This window comes from Cebus imitator, unplaced genomic scaffold, assembly GCF_001604975.1.
Source record: "Cebus imitator isolate Cc_AM_T3 unplaced genomic scaffold, Cebus_imitator-1.0 Scaffold414, whole genome shotgun sequence".
Lineage (NCBI taxonomy): Eukaryota > Metazoa > Chordata > Mammalia > Primates > Cebidae > Cebus > Cebus imitator.
This window is the reverse complement of record NW_016107729.1, coordinates 1,435,779-1,451,887: the sequence shown is the minus strand read 5'-3', so window position 1 is coordinate 1,451,887 and position 16,109 is coordinate 1,435,779. Positions and strand designations below refer to the sequence as shown.

Genomic DNA, 16,109 nt, shown 5'->3' with positions numbered 1-16,109 from the left:
GCAATCCTCCCACCTCAGCCTCTAGAATAGCTGGGACTACAGGGACATGCCACCACACCTAGCTGTCTTCTCTCTTTTGCTGCCTTTTTCGACTCTTTACTTTATATTCTGTCATTTTCCCCACCTGGTTGCCTGGTAGTTAGTTATGTAATTCTATTGTATAAATCATATTATTTTTTATTTTTATATAAATGTAAACATAAAATCAGAGTAATTGTCCCTATACATTGTTGAACCCCAACACACAACTACTAAATCTGAAACTCAGGCGGAGTTTTTGATTCAGTGGGTTGAGGATGAGACTGATAATGTGCATTTCTTTTCCTTTTCGAGATGGGGTCTTGCTCTGTTCCCCAGGCTGGACTGCAGTGGTTGACCTCCTGGGCTCAAGCAAGTATCCTTAGCCTCCTGATTAGTTAGGACTACAGGTGTGTGTCATCATGTCTGGCTAATTTTTTACTTTTAATTTTTGTAGAGATGGGGTCTTGGCTATGTTGCCCAGGCTGGTCTTGAACTCCTGGTCTCAAGCGATCCTCCTGCCTCAGCCTCCCAGAGTATTGGTATTACAGGTGTGAGTCGCCACACTCAGCCAGAATGTGCATCTCTAACAAGTTCACAGATAATTCTGATGCTGCCAGTCCACTGATCACACTTTGAAAACCACTAGTTTGGAGGAAAAAACAGACTAGCCATAAGCTCAATGAAGAGACACAGTATATCAAAGCAAAAGATAGCATTGAATAAGACAGTGGCAGCCAAATTTATAAAAAATATTAATACCAGAGAATGATGATACAATTAACAGAAACAAAAAATTCCAGAATAGAAGTGGGTTTGGAAGAAATAGTGATGAATTCTGTTACCATTTTTATAATTGAAATAAAGAAAACAAAAAGTAATTAAAATAGGAATTACAAATTCAGCACTCACTATAACAGTATTATTGTCTGGTTTTCAGTTCTTTAGATCTATTTGTAAATTAAATTGCTTGGATCAAGACTATCATAAATACATTTATTACAAATAATAAAATGGATTATATTTCTAGTTTCTAGGATTTAGTTTTCTCCAATAAAATATAACAAATGCTGCTGCAATATAGTTAGACTAAAACTAGTAAAACTGGAAATTACATAAGGTTTCAAAGTCCATTTGATCTACTACATCAGTCACATGAAGATGAAGCAAATCTAGATATTTTTTCACGTGTGCTTCAGTATAAAGAGACCATTCAGTAACCTAATCTGTTGGATTACACTACTCAAGAAAGCATACATACTTAAAATAAATGTATCTTAGTTTATTTACAAAAGTGGCCACAGAGTAAATAATTTAATAAACACAATGATTTGCAATTATTATCCTGGTTATTTTGAAAAAATAGAAGAGGCTATTACTACCACTCATAAGTACAAATTTTTACACGTTAATTTATTTATGTGTTGTAGATAATACCTAAGGCACAGCATGAGGAATGGTTGGAAACATATGCAATGTTAAAAACTATTCTGTTCAGTATTTTACTGTGAGTAATTATGGTAATTGAAATATAAATATAAATGTACTGCTGATCTAGGAACAAAACTGAATATGGAATTCTGCTAAAGACTGAAAAAAAATTAAACCCAAAGGAAATAAAACTTGACATCTTCATTCATAAATAAGTGCCCAAAACATTTTAAATAAATGTGTCAACTCATAAAAAGCTTAATAATGAGGCAAGTTTGTGATCAAATAAATGTAACCAAATTATAACTAATATGTATTGTAACATCACAAATCTCTTTTGATTTTTAGTTTCTGATTCTTTTTTATGCATAACGTTTGAGGACCTTACAAATATAATTGAGATCTTCATAAATGACACCCACAAATGGGGGTTAGAGATAGATTATGATAAGTAATCTCAGACAGATAGAGGCTAGCATCCTGCAGATTAGATTGTTTTTGTTTTAGAAATGGGGAGTCTTGCTCTGTCACCCAGGCCTAAGTGCTAAAGCACATACTTAAAATAAATTTAGCTCACTGCAGTCTTGATCTCCTAGGCTCAAGCAATCCTCCCTCCTCAGCCTCCAGAGTAGCTGGGACTACAGATGTGCACCACAATGACCAGCCAATTTCCTTTATATTTATTTAAGAGATGGGATCTTACTAAGTTGCACAGGCCTCAACCTCCCAAGTGGCTGGGATTATAGTAAGAGCCACCATACCGGCCCAAATTAGATTGTTTCTAAAGAGACATTCTGACCACACCTATAAATATCTAATCATAATTGTCACCTACTCAAAAACCTTCCTTGACTTCTGTATTAGCTTCCTATTGCTGCTTTAACACAAACTTAGTGGCTTAAAATGGCACAAATTTATTATCTTACAATTCTGGAACTCAGAAGTCTAGAAGGTATCTTACTGGGCTGAAACCAAGATGACAGGCTGCATTCTGAAAGTTTTTGGGATTCACTCAGGGTAGTTGGCAAAATATTAAGGAAAATATTAGGGAAAGTTATAAGATATAGTCTCAAACCTTTTGGAAGGCCAAAAAGTCTTCATAACTTGTAATAATGGAACTGGCTGAAGGCAGCTGGTTCTTATCTTAAAGCATTATGTCATAGGGTAAAGATTAGGGATAACAGAAGCTTCCCCAGTTAAGTCTGTTTACCCCACATTCATTTGTCTCTACTCTAACTAGCTTGTTTACTCATGTAACCTTTGTGTTGGATGGCCCTCTTAGGGGGAGATCACCACGGAGATTACCCACTAATGGTGTTTGCTCTGGTCCCCAGAACCAAACCTTTTATCATTCGTAAAAACACTCTTTTAACCATGTTAATTATTCACAAGTGTGTTGACTTAGAACCTCTGTCATTAAATCTATACTGAATAAAAGCGAGGAGGAACAGCTAGTGGAGGGTCCTATAGCTGCAATCTTGCTCTGTGGGAAGTGCATGACCCTAGTCCACTCGTTCACTGTAGTGTGTGTTTGAGTGGATTTATTCATCTATTGCAGAATCAGGGTTTGCAGGACAGACCCCCGCCAAGTGCTGATCAACATCTCAGGTGATGACTCCGATGTAATCATCATCATCACAGAAGGCCTGGCGAAAAATCAGTTTTCTTGCCTTTTACCACTTCCTTGGAGAAAGAGTCTACATGCTTTTTTTGGCTCATGGCCTGCTTCTGTATTCAAAGCTAGCAATGGCTGGTTGGATCTTTCTCACATTCCATGACTGAGACCTTCTGCCTGTGTCTTCTACTTTAAGTACCTTGTATTTACTGAGATTTTCTGGATAATTAAGGATAATCTCCCTATTTTAATATCAACTGATTGGCAACCTTAACTCCATCTTTAATTTCTCTTTGCTATGTGACATAAGACAATTATAGTTTTTGAGGGTTAGCATGTGGATGTTGTTGAGGGGAGACATTATTCTGCCTACCATGGCTTCCCAGTGTCTAGCAAACCCATCCTGGCTGTCTGGGTCTTCTACACTGTGGGCCCCAATTTACTCTCCTGCCTTATCCCCAAGACCTCACTCTATCTGCCCTGTGTTCCAGGCACACCAGTCCCTCTGCAGATCCTCCAACACACCCTACATTCACACAGCTCATAGCTTTGTTTCTTGCACTTTATCTTCTTTGATTCTCTCTTCGTTCCACCCCACATTTCCTCACCACCAAGATGAAACTCTGTTCCACCCTCACTCATAGCAAATGCTTCTTTCTCCATGAAGCTTTCCCTGTCTTTCCCTCTGGATGTTCATATCATAATGTTTGTACCTCTCTCTAGAACTTGATGTTCTGCCTTGTTTGATTGTTATTTGTGTTCTTAACTACTCTGCTAAGTAATAATTTCCTTGACAACAGACTCGTGGATTCATCTTCATTTTTAATGTATGTTAGCCATATGCAAAACTGAACCATTGATTTTCATCCACACGCCTTCAAACCTACTGTTCCTTTATTTTCCCCATTACTAAAAGCACCTCCATTCACCCAGTTGTGCTTGACACAAACTTTGGAGCCATCCTCAACTCCTCTTTCCCTCATTCCCCATATCCAATTCATCAGTAAATTTTACCAAAGCTACTTACTGATCTAAGCCAACACCTTCTTTTGCCTGTCCTACTGGACTTTCTGTTTCCAGTCTTACCTCTGCACCTCTCACTCTGCACAAGTCAACATACATGCATGTGCACATATACACATACACATAAATTTTACTTTCAACTCAGCAGCGACAGGGATCATTTGCATTTTTTAAGTCTCAGTCTGATGATATTTCAGCCCCGCTCAATGTCACATAGCTTCCCATCATGCTTGGAATAAAATCCAAAGTCCCTATCATGTTCTTTAAGACCCTAACCTCATTTCCCACCGTCCACCTTGTTCACTGTGGTCCAACCTCACTTTCGCCCTCACAGTTCCTCACACAGACACTTGTCTCAGGGCCTTTGCATTTGCTGTTTCCTCGGCTGGTGGACACTCTGTCTCCAGACAGCCATATGATTCATTACTTACATCCTTTCTACCTCTGCTCATCCCCTCATATTCTTTGGGTCTCTGTGCAAATGACACTTTATCCAAGCAGCCTTCCCTGGCCACTATGTCCAAAAGAAGAGCCCTTCACTTATTTCTGTCACTGTCCATACTCTTACCCTGCCTGAATTTTCTTTATCCACCTATCATTACATGACATGACATTATAAATTTATTTGCCTGTTACTTCCCAGCAGAATACAAGTTCCATGAGTGCAGACACTCTGTTTTGATCTTATTCTAGTCTCAGCACCTGGATGCACACATAGCTCAGGATAGGCACTTAATGAATATTCGTTAAATGAACAAATTCATCTTTGTATGCCCTCTTGTTTCTTGCCCAGTTCTTTGATCATTATAATAGATGCTGAAAAAAGGATTTCCTAAATAGAATTTTATGTACATATCAAATATTATATAACATAACCTCCAAAGGAAAAATAACCACGAAAAGCCACTTTTTCAAGAGAAATAAAGGTTACAAAGAAGTCATCACAATTCTGCTTGGCCTTTTATCATGTAGTTCTGATATGATGGATGTCTCTAGAGCACAAAATGTATCAAACTGAATGTTCCAGGAAGGAGTTCAGAAACAACTCCAGGCAGGCCACACTGCCTCTACAGACAGTGCACTGGGACAGGGTACACGAGTGGATGTGGACAGCGCCAAGGTAACTGCGAGCCATGATGCCCTGTAGTTAGGTACATACAGCTTCAGCAGATATACTTAAAGCCTAAAGCCTTGTTCGGTCCTAAGTTTTTCTTCTCCTTAATGCATTTCTCTCACTTTCCGACTAGTGGTTTCTTAGAAGGAGCCTTTTTATCTTTTGTTTCTAGGTTTTTATTATTAGAGGAGGGGAAAAAAACTCAAAATAAAAATAAACACATAGGCCAGGCGTGGTGGCTCACGCCTGTATCCCCAACACTTTGGGAGGTTGGGACAGGCAGATCACTTGAGGTCAGAAGTTCAAAAACAGCCTGGCCAACATGGTGACACCCTGTCACTACTAAAAATACAAAAATTAGCTGGGCGTGGTAGCACATGCCTGTAATCTGAGGTACTTGGGTGGCTGACACAGGGGAATCACTTGAACCCAGGAAGTGGAAGTTGCAATGAGCTGAGATTGTGCCACTGCACTCCAGAACAGAGAGAGGTTTCATCTCAAAATAAATAAATAAATAACCACATTATCTCTAATCACCCACTCTCTATTATCTCAAAAACAAGAGGGCAGTTTTAAAAATTCATCTTTTCTTGTCATCCAATGTATATAATTATGCAAATGCAAATGTCTGGAATTAAGTTTATTTCATTTAAACTAATTAGTTTAAACTAATCTTTATACAATAATTCTAAATGAGACTTTTCCTTCAGAATTTCCTTGAGTCCCTCTCTTTATATACCAGCTCCCTAAATGCAGTATCACCAACAGTATCTTTTAACCTGAAAACACAAATGTTAATCATAGCGAATCCTTTTTGGTTCTCAGGTTGTGTTTACTGCATAGCAGATGAGAACATTTTCTAAGACAGTGGTTTTTGAATCTTGTCTTCATATTAGAATCACTGCAGAACTTTTAAAAAACACCAGGCCGGGTGCGGTGGCTCATGCCTATAATCTCAGCACTTTGGGAGGCTGAGGCAGGTGGATCACGAGGTCAAGAGATCGGAACCATCCTGGTCAACATGATGAAACTCCATCTCTACTAAAAATACAAAAATTAGCTGGGCATGGTGGCACATGCCTGTAGTACCAGCTACTCGGGAGGCTGAGGCAGAAGAAATGCTTGAACCCAGGAGGCAGAGGTTGCAGTGAGCTGAGATCACACCATTGCACTCCAGCCTGGGTAACAAGAGCGAAACTCTGTCTCAAAAAAAAAAAGAAAAAAAAAAAAACCACCAATGCCCAGGCCCCACCCACGACCAAATCAGAATCTTGGAGGGTTGGACCCAGCAATAAGAACTTCTTTTTAAAGTTCCCCTGGTGACTCTAATGTACAGCCATAGGTGAGAACCAAAGCTCCTAGCAGATACAACTGTGAGTCACAAAAAGATAGTGCGGTGACAGGAATAGTAGCAAGAGGAAGCTGACCCCAAATTTAGATTTTGTTATGGTTAATCCACAGGGATCATCTCCCTGTGCTAATTTGTTGGCTTGAATAATCTGTTACAAGACTGGATATACTGATTGCTTTAGACAATAAGGATATGATTCAAAAGATAAATAAATTTAGTAGGAACTCAAGGTATTTTAAGGAAATTATTAGTCAAAGATCAAATTTACTCACAGTACTGTATCTTCTTTAGCAGTTTATGGCTTAAGAAATTCTGTATTTGCAATGTATTCTTTCCCTCTCCTGCCTCTTACTGTAATTAATGCTGCAAACTCAAGGGAGAGGAAAAAGTCCTTACTCTATTTTTGTAAGAAGTGATTTCCTAAGTGGTTTCTTGTGTTGGTGGGTCATGAAGAAAAGGTTGAAGGTGGTTGGGATTCAAGATACTGTTGGGAATCTAGACATTCTACAAAGAAACAGAGAGGAAACCTAGGCTTTCAATAAAAAGGTAAAGTAAGGCAAAAAAAAAAAAAAAAAAAGATCTAGGCAGCCAAGATGCAACAAGAATGGGGAATGGACAATGGATATTGTCTAATTGCAGGGACACTGTGGAAACATTCTGCTTATGTATGTGAGTCTGGCATAATATTTTTATTACATTAAATTTTTCCATCACACTGCTTATAAGAATTTCCAAATTGAGCATTATTTGGTCAAAAATAGAAAGGTGATGCTAAAGAACAAGCTTATAGTCTACAAATGCTACAACATAATTATAATCTGGATAAAGAGATATAATTTGGTTTGGCTGAGAAAACCTTGACTAAATTGATAGCATGTTGTCCATGACTTCTGTAACATAAATATATCCTTCTCCAGTTCTGTCAGTTCCTGAATACTTTGCTTTATAAAATGTATTTTGTTCAGGTACTTTTTCAAAACAACTGTTGCCAAGATCTGAACTGGTACTGAAAAAAAACATGATTATTTTCAGGAGAGAGAGAGAAAGAAAAGAGAGAGGAGAAATCTTAGTATGCATCAAGCATTGTAATTGCTTCAAAGTAATTTAAAAAATCAATGTCCCAATGATTTCAATTTACTTTTTCTGCCAAATCCTTTTTCAAACTGCCTGAAAATTGTGAAGCAGTCTTTTTGTAATTATAATTTGTCAATGTTTTGATATTAGCCATTTACTGTGTGCATGTGTGCATATCTATTTATATATATAGATATGAAATTAGTGCTTAAACCACTATATTAAAATAATTAGCAATGTTTCTCCAACTATAACAACTTCTAAATGATGAACTAACATACAATTTCTAAATCATTACTACCGGTTGGTACCTATCTTTGACATTATTGACTTAATTCTAAAAAACAACAAAGTGATGTTTCTAAAACCCTGAGATTTCTTTTTAAATTCCTGAGCATTAAGAGGATCAACTTAGAACATCTGTCTTTGAGACGTTATCACCCCTTCAAGATCTCTAACATTATACTGTAAATTCTATATCCTTAGTCCTATAGTAACTGCTTATGTATTGTCGATATTTTTTAAGGTAAATGAATATTCATTTGTCAACAGGAGCATTTTTTTTTCTGAGAGGAGTCATCCATACTTTTAAAAATAATGTTTTAAAATTTTCTTAAATTCAAGAATTTACTGTTCAGGAGGTACGATCACAAGTTTTATTGCAGAGTGATGGTAAGCTTGTTCTAAATACTATTATAATATTAATATAGAATTTTTTCTGTTGGATTAATACAAATATATCTTGTTAGAGTTAACAGAAAGTTTTCCTGTGTACACAAGATTAATTCCCTTCTGGACTGGTTTTCTGCTTGATCCCTCAAAAAAATGAAAAATGTCAGTAACTTTTTAAAAGACACATACCTTTACTTTGATAGTTAAGCAACAAGGAGAGTAAAAAACATCAAGGGAAGAAAAAAAGAGAACCAGAACCAGGTGCACTACAAAGCTCAATTAGTTCACAGGCTAAGGACACTGCTTTTTATAAGTTGTTTTTCTCCATTGGGAACAGTTTTCTGAGACTTCCTCTCCCTGCTCTCCATCCCGGGAGTCCTAACCAGGTTTTATCTTTTTTTTTTTTTTCCCTTTTTCTTTTTGCTTGCTTTCCAGACCAAAAGAAGTTGTCAGAGAAGTCATATTAAGTACATTTCACTGAAGGTTTTCTATTTTCAGTAAGTTTTACTGTTCTCCAGGCGATTTCTGACTGTCCCTAAACACAAAGGGACACTAGGCTCCCTGGAGACTCTTTTGAGAATCTATTTCATGAAAACTAGGAGCCCTCTGTACTTCCCAAAATGGAGCCGCAACATTTCACATTTGATTCCAGGTCGTTTGTGAAGCCACAAAAGCTTATCTTTGAACCCCAAGTTAAAAATGTCTGTGTAGAGCGAAAAGCTAAGGAACTCTGTCTCACAACTTTAGAGGGTCCCCTCGACCTTTCAAGGAAGGTCATTCCAGCCGAGTTCCAGATGCGACCAGCTGAAGCTCTCGGACCTTGACCGTGTGCTGGAGTGGGTGGATCCCCGCTAACCACTGGCTTAAAATGCAGGAAAAGTTAACTTTCTGGGCTCCTTGCACTTCCCCAAACCCGGTCTGGTAAGCGCAGGACCCGGACTGGGTCGAGGCCTCAAAACCTGACACCAGGCAACACAGGTGTTAAAATGAGCCTCTGGGTGCCACTGGTCGCCGCGCGTAAACGCACCTGAAAGAGCAGAGCCCTGAGGCTCCTTGATGTATTAATTCCTGGTCTGAGCACAGCCTGCGCAACCTGGTCACCTCCTAGCAATGCGAGCACACGCCGAACCCTCCGCGCGCGGGGTCTAACACCGACGCTACCCCCAAACCTCCCTCGCGGGGAGCCCCTGGGTGCGCGGGGCGTCCTTACCTTGGGGTTGGTCAGGAGCTGGTGCTCGTCGCTGTGCAGCAGCGCCCTGGAGTTGGACTCGGAGTTGTTCACGTAGACCTGGACGCAGGGGTACTGCGAGGTGCCCCTGCAGTCGGCGCCACAGGTGAAGGTGCACTCGAACACCTCGCCGATCTGCTGCACCGACAGCACCGTGCAGTTGGCCGCCGTGGCTTGCAGATTCTGCAGCGCGGGACTGAGCCAGCAGAAGCCGAAGATGAAGAGCGACACGACGCCGGAGATGATGAGAAACAAGCCGAGCCGGATGCTCTTGTCCTCGGCTTCCGTGTACTCGTAAGCCACCCGGAGCTTCGCCATCGCCCCCCACTCTCCGCGGCTGGCGCGCTCCCCCCGCCCCCTCCCGCCCCCGGCGCCGAGCTCGACTGCCTCGGGCGGGAGGAGCCGCAGCCGCCACCGCCGCCGCCGCGCGACAGCAGGGGAGTGGGCGGCGAGGGGGAGCGCGCGAGAACAAAGGGGCCGAGGCCGGCGACGCCCCCGGCGGCGGCAGCGCTCCCCCACCCCCCAGCCGCCGCCTGGGCCCCGCGGTGCAGCCGCCGCTTCAGAGCCTCCTGCACCCTCGGGCGCGGGGAGCGCACGGACCGCTCCACCTTCCAGCGCCCCCTGCCAGCCTCCGCCCCCGCACTCTCCCCGCCTCCCCCACCCCGCCTCCTCTCGTCGGGTGTCTCTCTGTCTCCATCGCCCGCTGGCCGCTTCTCCGCGGACTCGCCAGGCAGCTGCCCCAAGGGTAGGAGTGCCTGAGTTGGGGCGAGCCCGGGGGCTCCCCCGTGCAGGAGGAGACTCCGCCCCGCCCCGCCCGCCGCCGACCCGGGCCCTCCCGCCCCGCCCCGCCCCGCCCCGCCCCGCCCCGCCCCGCTCAGCTCCGCCCCGCCCCGCTCAGCTCCGCCTCCCCCGGGGGCGTCTCCTGTGGGCGAGGGGCTGGCGGGCACAGGCCACAGCTGCGGCTTGCAGTCGGAATCTTCGCTCAATCTCCTTAAAGGGACGTCCGAGATGAAAGATTAAGATCAATATAGCTTAACCGGAGTGAGAGTTAAAAAAATAATAATAATCAGAGGGAGGGTGGAGTTCAAATGGAGCGGCGGGAATCTTGAACTCCAAACGGGGACTGGTCACCTGCAGGGAGAGCGGCCAGGCTCCGGGCGCACCCCGGGAAGCGGACGTGGGTGGCGGTGTGGGAGGACACGGGCCTCCGCGGCCGGGCAGATCCAGGTGAAAGCCCTGGGCTAGCAGCGTGCGCTGGGAGGCCCTCGGGGACGACCCAACCGTTCCCACGCCGCGGGCGGGTTGGCGCGTGGCGGTGCCGGAGGCGTGACCCAGCTGCGCCCACGCAGCCGTCGCAGCAGCTAGAGCGAGCGCAGTAACCGTCCGGCCCCCGGGCCCCGGCCTTCTAACTGTCTAGGCGCAGACCCGCGCCCCCTGGCCCTACTCTGGCCGGAAGGGCTGCGGGATTGGATTTAAACAGGCTGAGTCAGGTGGAGTTTGCTGTGGAGGCAACGTGCGTGGGGGCAGGAGGCTGGACCAAGGAAACTTGCTGCCTGGTCCTCGATAGCCCTTGTGGCAACTTAGGTCTCCGGCAGCCGGTTCGACTCCAACTTGATTTGCCCCCATGGCTGGGGCTAAGTAGAGACGAAAGGAAAGAGGTGGAGAGACTTGGAGCCTGGGAAGAAATACTTTTCCCATCAAAATAGTGCCCTTGCGTCGGAGCTCCCAAGAACAGAATCGTTTCTGTCCTTTCCCTCGTTAGGAGTCTTGCCACCCCTGACCCACCCCAGGATTTATGTAGATGAGCTTTCCAGGAGCGCTGTTCAAGGTGGCAGCAGCGTGCAGACCCACTTTGGCACAGGTACTTTTTCTAGACCTGCGTCCTGCTCTTAATTCTTGCCGCTGCTCCCTCCACTCCCAGTTACGCCAACTGCTTCAGCCTCTATTTCGCCACTTTTTTTAAAGTTAGAATTACCTTTTCCCAAACCACACTTTTACATAAAATCAAACTGGAGAACTATTTATATCTACATTTCGAAGAATAAAATCAGAATATTCACTTCCTTGCAAACTATACATATACATAAACCTTTTTTTGGTTTGTAAGTCTCAAATGAATAAACTCTTAATTATGTTCTTGATGAACACGGAAACGGAATCATGGAATTCTTGACTTCTCTTTCCTAATCTTCAAATGTTACTTAACTGGTATTGAGTACCTTTCGACTGCAGTTCTGATACGTTATTTTGAGGCACTACATTATGACAGGTAACAAGTATTTCTAAGCAATGGGCAAATTAATTACAGGAAGATCCTAAGTGTCTTTTCCTCGATAAATCAAGAAGATGTAGGGTTTGAAAAACTTCCTAATTATGAAGATGCTTTGTTCTTTGGTGTCTTTCAAGTTTTAAGAGAGTAGATTTTTTAAATTTAAACGTAGGAATTCTTTTTTTGTTAGCATAAAGACACCTGTAAGTGATTACATTTCCTTAAAAGGAAAAGTGCGTTTACTGGTTGAAATAGCATAAGCCAAAATCACAGATCTTCTCTCTGAATCTTTTTCCTATTACAGGAAAAATAAAAAATATAGAAAAAAATATTTTTTCTATTGTTTTAATCTTTTCCAAGAAAGCTAAAGCCATGTCTAAGATCTGAGGCAATGATGAACAAATAACAAGATCCAATTACTGTAGCTCAGTATCGTGAAGAACTGAAACTTGAGGCAGAATTAATTCCTTAATGCACAGCAGTTGGGGGACCACCAATAATTTAATGAATATGATTCATTTTTCATTGATTCCACAGCTCAAAGTGTTCTGTGAGTGGCAACCTCTGCCTCAAATTGAAGTACAGTGGTGTGAGTCTAGGGAACAAAATCAGAAAATTCTACCTCATTTTAACTGAAATTCTTAGTTTTAAAATCCGTTTTCTTTTATTTCTGCATTTAGTAAATTTCTTTCCTGGCAATTATTCTTAAAGTATTTGAAGAAACTTGTGTCTTCTGTTCTTTAGACGTTTTTCTCCTGTCTCCCATTTTTAACTTGTTTTCTCCGAACACATTATCTTCACATGTTTATTGAAAGTCAAACATACCAAGACTTCACAAATTAAATCAATTTCTGTTTTATTCTTTAGGAAATACTGGAGACGTTTATTAGTTTTATTTACTTGAAACGGAGTTGCTTTGTCACATTCCCAAGGAAGATTGGATTTGTCAGCCCCTCAGTTTCAGAATACGGGTCACCACTTTCTAAGTCAGAATAGAAGTAAGAACCCCAGGAAAGCTCAGCTAAACTTTGAGGTCACTTAGAATCTCTGTTCCCTGTGGAAGATGGAAGCAGCACAGAAAAAGCAGCTTGTCCCTTCTTTGAATAGTGTTCCACCAATTAAGATTAACAATGTAATACTAAGAACCAGACTGACTTATTTGATGCACATCATTGTCTGAAGTAGTTTTTCCAGTAGGATCATGGCCAGGTCTTGATAAAGTTCAATTTAAACAAAAATTAATGTCTATCTAAACAAGGGCATTAAAGCCATTGTTATTTATAACTTGTTCTCATGATCAATATTCAAAAAGTCCTGTGGCTGATGCTAAAGTTGCAATATACAATATCATATGTATATACACTTTTTATTAAAAGATTCTAAAAAGAATGATAAAGCAGGCTTTTGTATCTGAGGAGTAGAACGGAATTTAGAGCAGGTGGGAAAATTTTTTCAAAAATTGGCACATCATGACTTTTTTTGGTAACTGCTACTAAACACCTGAAAAGCTAAGATACATAGGTGAGGAAAATAATGTATAATCACCTTCTTTTCCATTAAAATTTACATTTTAGAGTTTAGATCTGTTTAACTGAGACAGATACTACACATTATGAAAGTATGAGTGACTCAACAAAGAAAACCAAATAAAACAATTTTATTTATTTATTTATTTATTTTTGAGACGGAGTTTCGCTCTTGTTACCCAGGCTGGAGTGCAATGGCGCGATCTCGGCTCACCGCAACCTCCGCCTCCTGGGCTCAGGCAATTCTCCTGCCTCAGCCTCCTGAGTAGCTGGGATTACAGGCACGCGCCACCATGCCCAGCTAATTTTTTGTATTTTTAGTAGAGACGGGGTTTCACCATGTTGACCAGGATGGTCTCGATCTCTTGACCTCGTGATCCACCCGCCTCGGCCTGCCAAAGTGCTGGGATTACACAGTTTTATATTTTTTTGATTCAGCAGCTATAATTATAGATTTTGTTAATGTCATAGGAAATTGAGTTCAGCTTGCCAATACCAAGAAATTAACTTCCTTGCCATGTTCCATTATGAGTGTTAAATATTTGTTACTAGCCTCAGGATTTTAAATTCAAAATATATTTCCTATATGGTCACTATTTTTTTCTGATTATTCTTTCCTAACCATAAACTTCAGGTATTAAAATGAGTAAATAATTATTACTAAGAACACTACTTACTTTTTTTTTTTTTAAGACAGAGACTTGCTCTTTTGTCGCCAGGCTGGAGTGCAGTGGCATGATCTTGGCTCACTGCAATCTTTGTCTCCCAGGTTTTAGCAATTCTCCTGCCTCAGCCTTCTGAGTAGTTGGGATTACAAGCATACGCCACCACGCCCAGCTAATTTTTGTATTTTTAGTAGAGATGGGGTTTCACCATGTTGGCCAGGATGGTCTCGATCTCCTGACCTCGTGATCCGCCCACCTCGGCCTCCCAAAGTGTTAGGATTACAGGCGTGAGCCCTGGCCTACTACTTTCTATTTCTAGTCACAGTAAATTAGAACAGGAAGGGATTTTAAGTATTGCCTAGTTCAACATTAACCAAGAAGCTCCCAGACTTTGCATTTTGCTTGTAATAGTAATTATTTTTTTAAAAGTTCAAATTTATGTTTGTGTATAGCCTTTATGTTTGCAATTGTGGAAAGCAAAACATAGATAATCAATTTGCATTTCTCCATTAAAATTTACATTCTAGATAGGTTAGCAAATTTTTAATAACTTTGCTGTCTAAAGTTCCCAAAATCTCACCAACTGTGAGTATTTCATGTTAACTGCAGCGACTCTCTATGGGAGAGATATACACAGATATGTAGTAAAAGAGAAATTAGCTTTGGAACTTAAGAAGCCAAGAGGTTTTGGTCCCAGCTTTAATAGTAAATAATTTGACATAAGATAAATAATCCTCTTAGTCTATTTTTTTGCTATAACTGAATACCTGAGACTGGGCAATTTATAAAGAAACTGACTTCTTACAATTCTGGATGCTGGGAAGTCTGAGAGGATGACAGTAGTATCTGGAGAGGTCCTTGTGTGCTTTAACATGGCAGAAGGCAGTTGCATAGAAAGAGTGCCTATCAGCTCAGGCCACTGAGCCACTGATAAAGCCACCAGTCCCATCAGGCCCCACACCCTGATGATCTTATTTAATCCTAATTACCTCCCAAAGGCCCCATCTCCAAATATCATCAAAATATGAACTGGGGGAATATGTTCTAACACATTAAATTTGGGGGACACATTTAAACCATATCGATAATTTAGTATTATTTTGCTCCCTGTCATATAAAAGGGTTGGTCTAGAAGATAGTTTTAGTATTCTAATATCTAATTCCCAATTTTTGTTTTGCCGTGGACTTTATAAAATTGGGTATTGGTATATAACATTACCTAGTGAAGTTAAAAGGTCTCTTAACAGAATCCCAAAACATGGAGAGAATGTCTAGTCTAGCATTATGGCTAAAAGGAAGAGTGTTTGTCTTTAGAGAAATGGACCTATGTCGATGAAACACCTAATATAAGCTAGGTTATTTATAAAGCCCCTAATTTAACCTTCCCATGAGAAGAAGGAACAACATTCAGAGATTAGGTAATTTTTTGCAAGACTGCACACATTGTGACAGGGCCAGGGGATTTTTATATTTGCATTTTATTATGGAATTGTATATTTAAGAAATATTAACCACTTGAAGATTATAAATTACTTAAAACATTATAAGGTACATAATTTTTCTACTATACTGTCACTTCTAAGAAATTTGTTATTTAACAAAAATGAAGTGTAGGTAACACAAAAAGCATTTACAAATGGATTTAAAATGTGTTTATACACTTACAGGTAAATATAGTTAGGCTTAATCAAAATCTCTACTGTGAAATCTGATCATAAAGGGGACAGTGAGTAGACCGATGAAGGAACTGATAATTTAATCTGGTCCCTCTGCTTAATTTTACTCGGAATCACATTTGTGTTGAAAATAGCCTCTTCGGGCCGGGCGCGGTGGCTCAAGCCTGTAATCCCAGCACTTTGGGAGGCCGAGGCGGGTGGATCACGAGGTCAAGAGATCGAGACCATCCTGGTCAACATGGTGAAACCCCGTCTTTACTAAAAATACAAAAAATTAGCTGGGCATGGTGGTGCGTGCCTGTAATCCCAACTACTCAGGAGGCTGAGGCAGGAGAATTGCCTGAACCCAGGAGGTGGAGGTTGCGGTGAGCCGAGATCATGCCATTGCACTCCAGCCTGGGTAACATGAGTGAAACTCCGTCTCAAAAAAAAAAAAAAAGAAAAGAA

At 41.3% G+C, this 16,109-nt stretch overlaps 1 protein-coding gene across 1 annotated transcript in view; it reads right to left on the bottom strand.

Moving 5' to 3' along the window:
• Window positions 1-10,359, bottom strand: part of KCNMB4 (potassium calcium-activated channel subfamily M regulatory beta subunit 4) — a 78,633-nt gene extending 68,274 nt beyond the window's left edge. The window contains exon 1 of the mRNA XM_017509296.1: window positions 9,509-10,359. Within this exon, the coding sequence (XP_017364785.1) occupies window positions 9,509-9,844 (336 nt within the window). The 5' untranslated portion in view covers window positions 9,845-10,359. The remainder of the gene's footprint in view (window positions 1-9,508) is intronic.
• Between the last annotated feature and the right edge of the window lie 5,750 nt (window positions 10,360-16,109).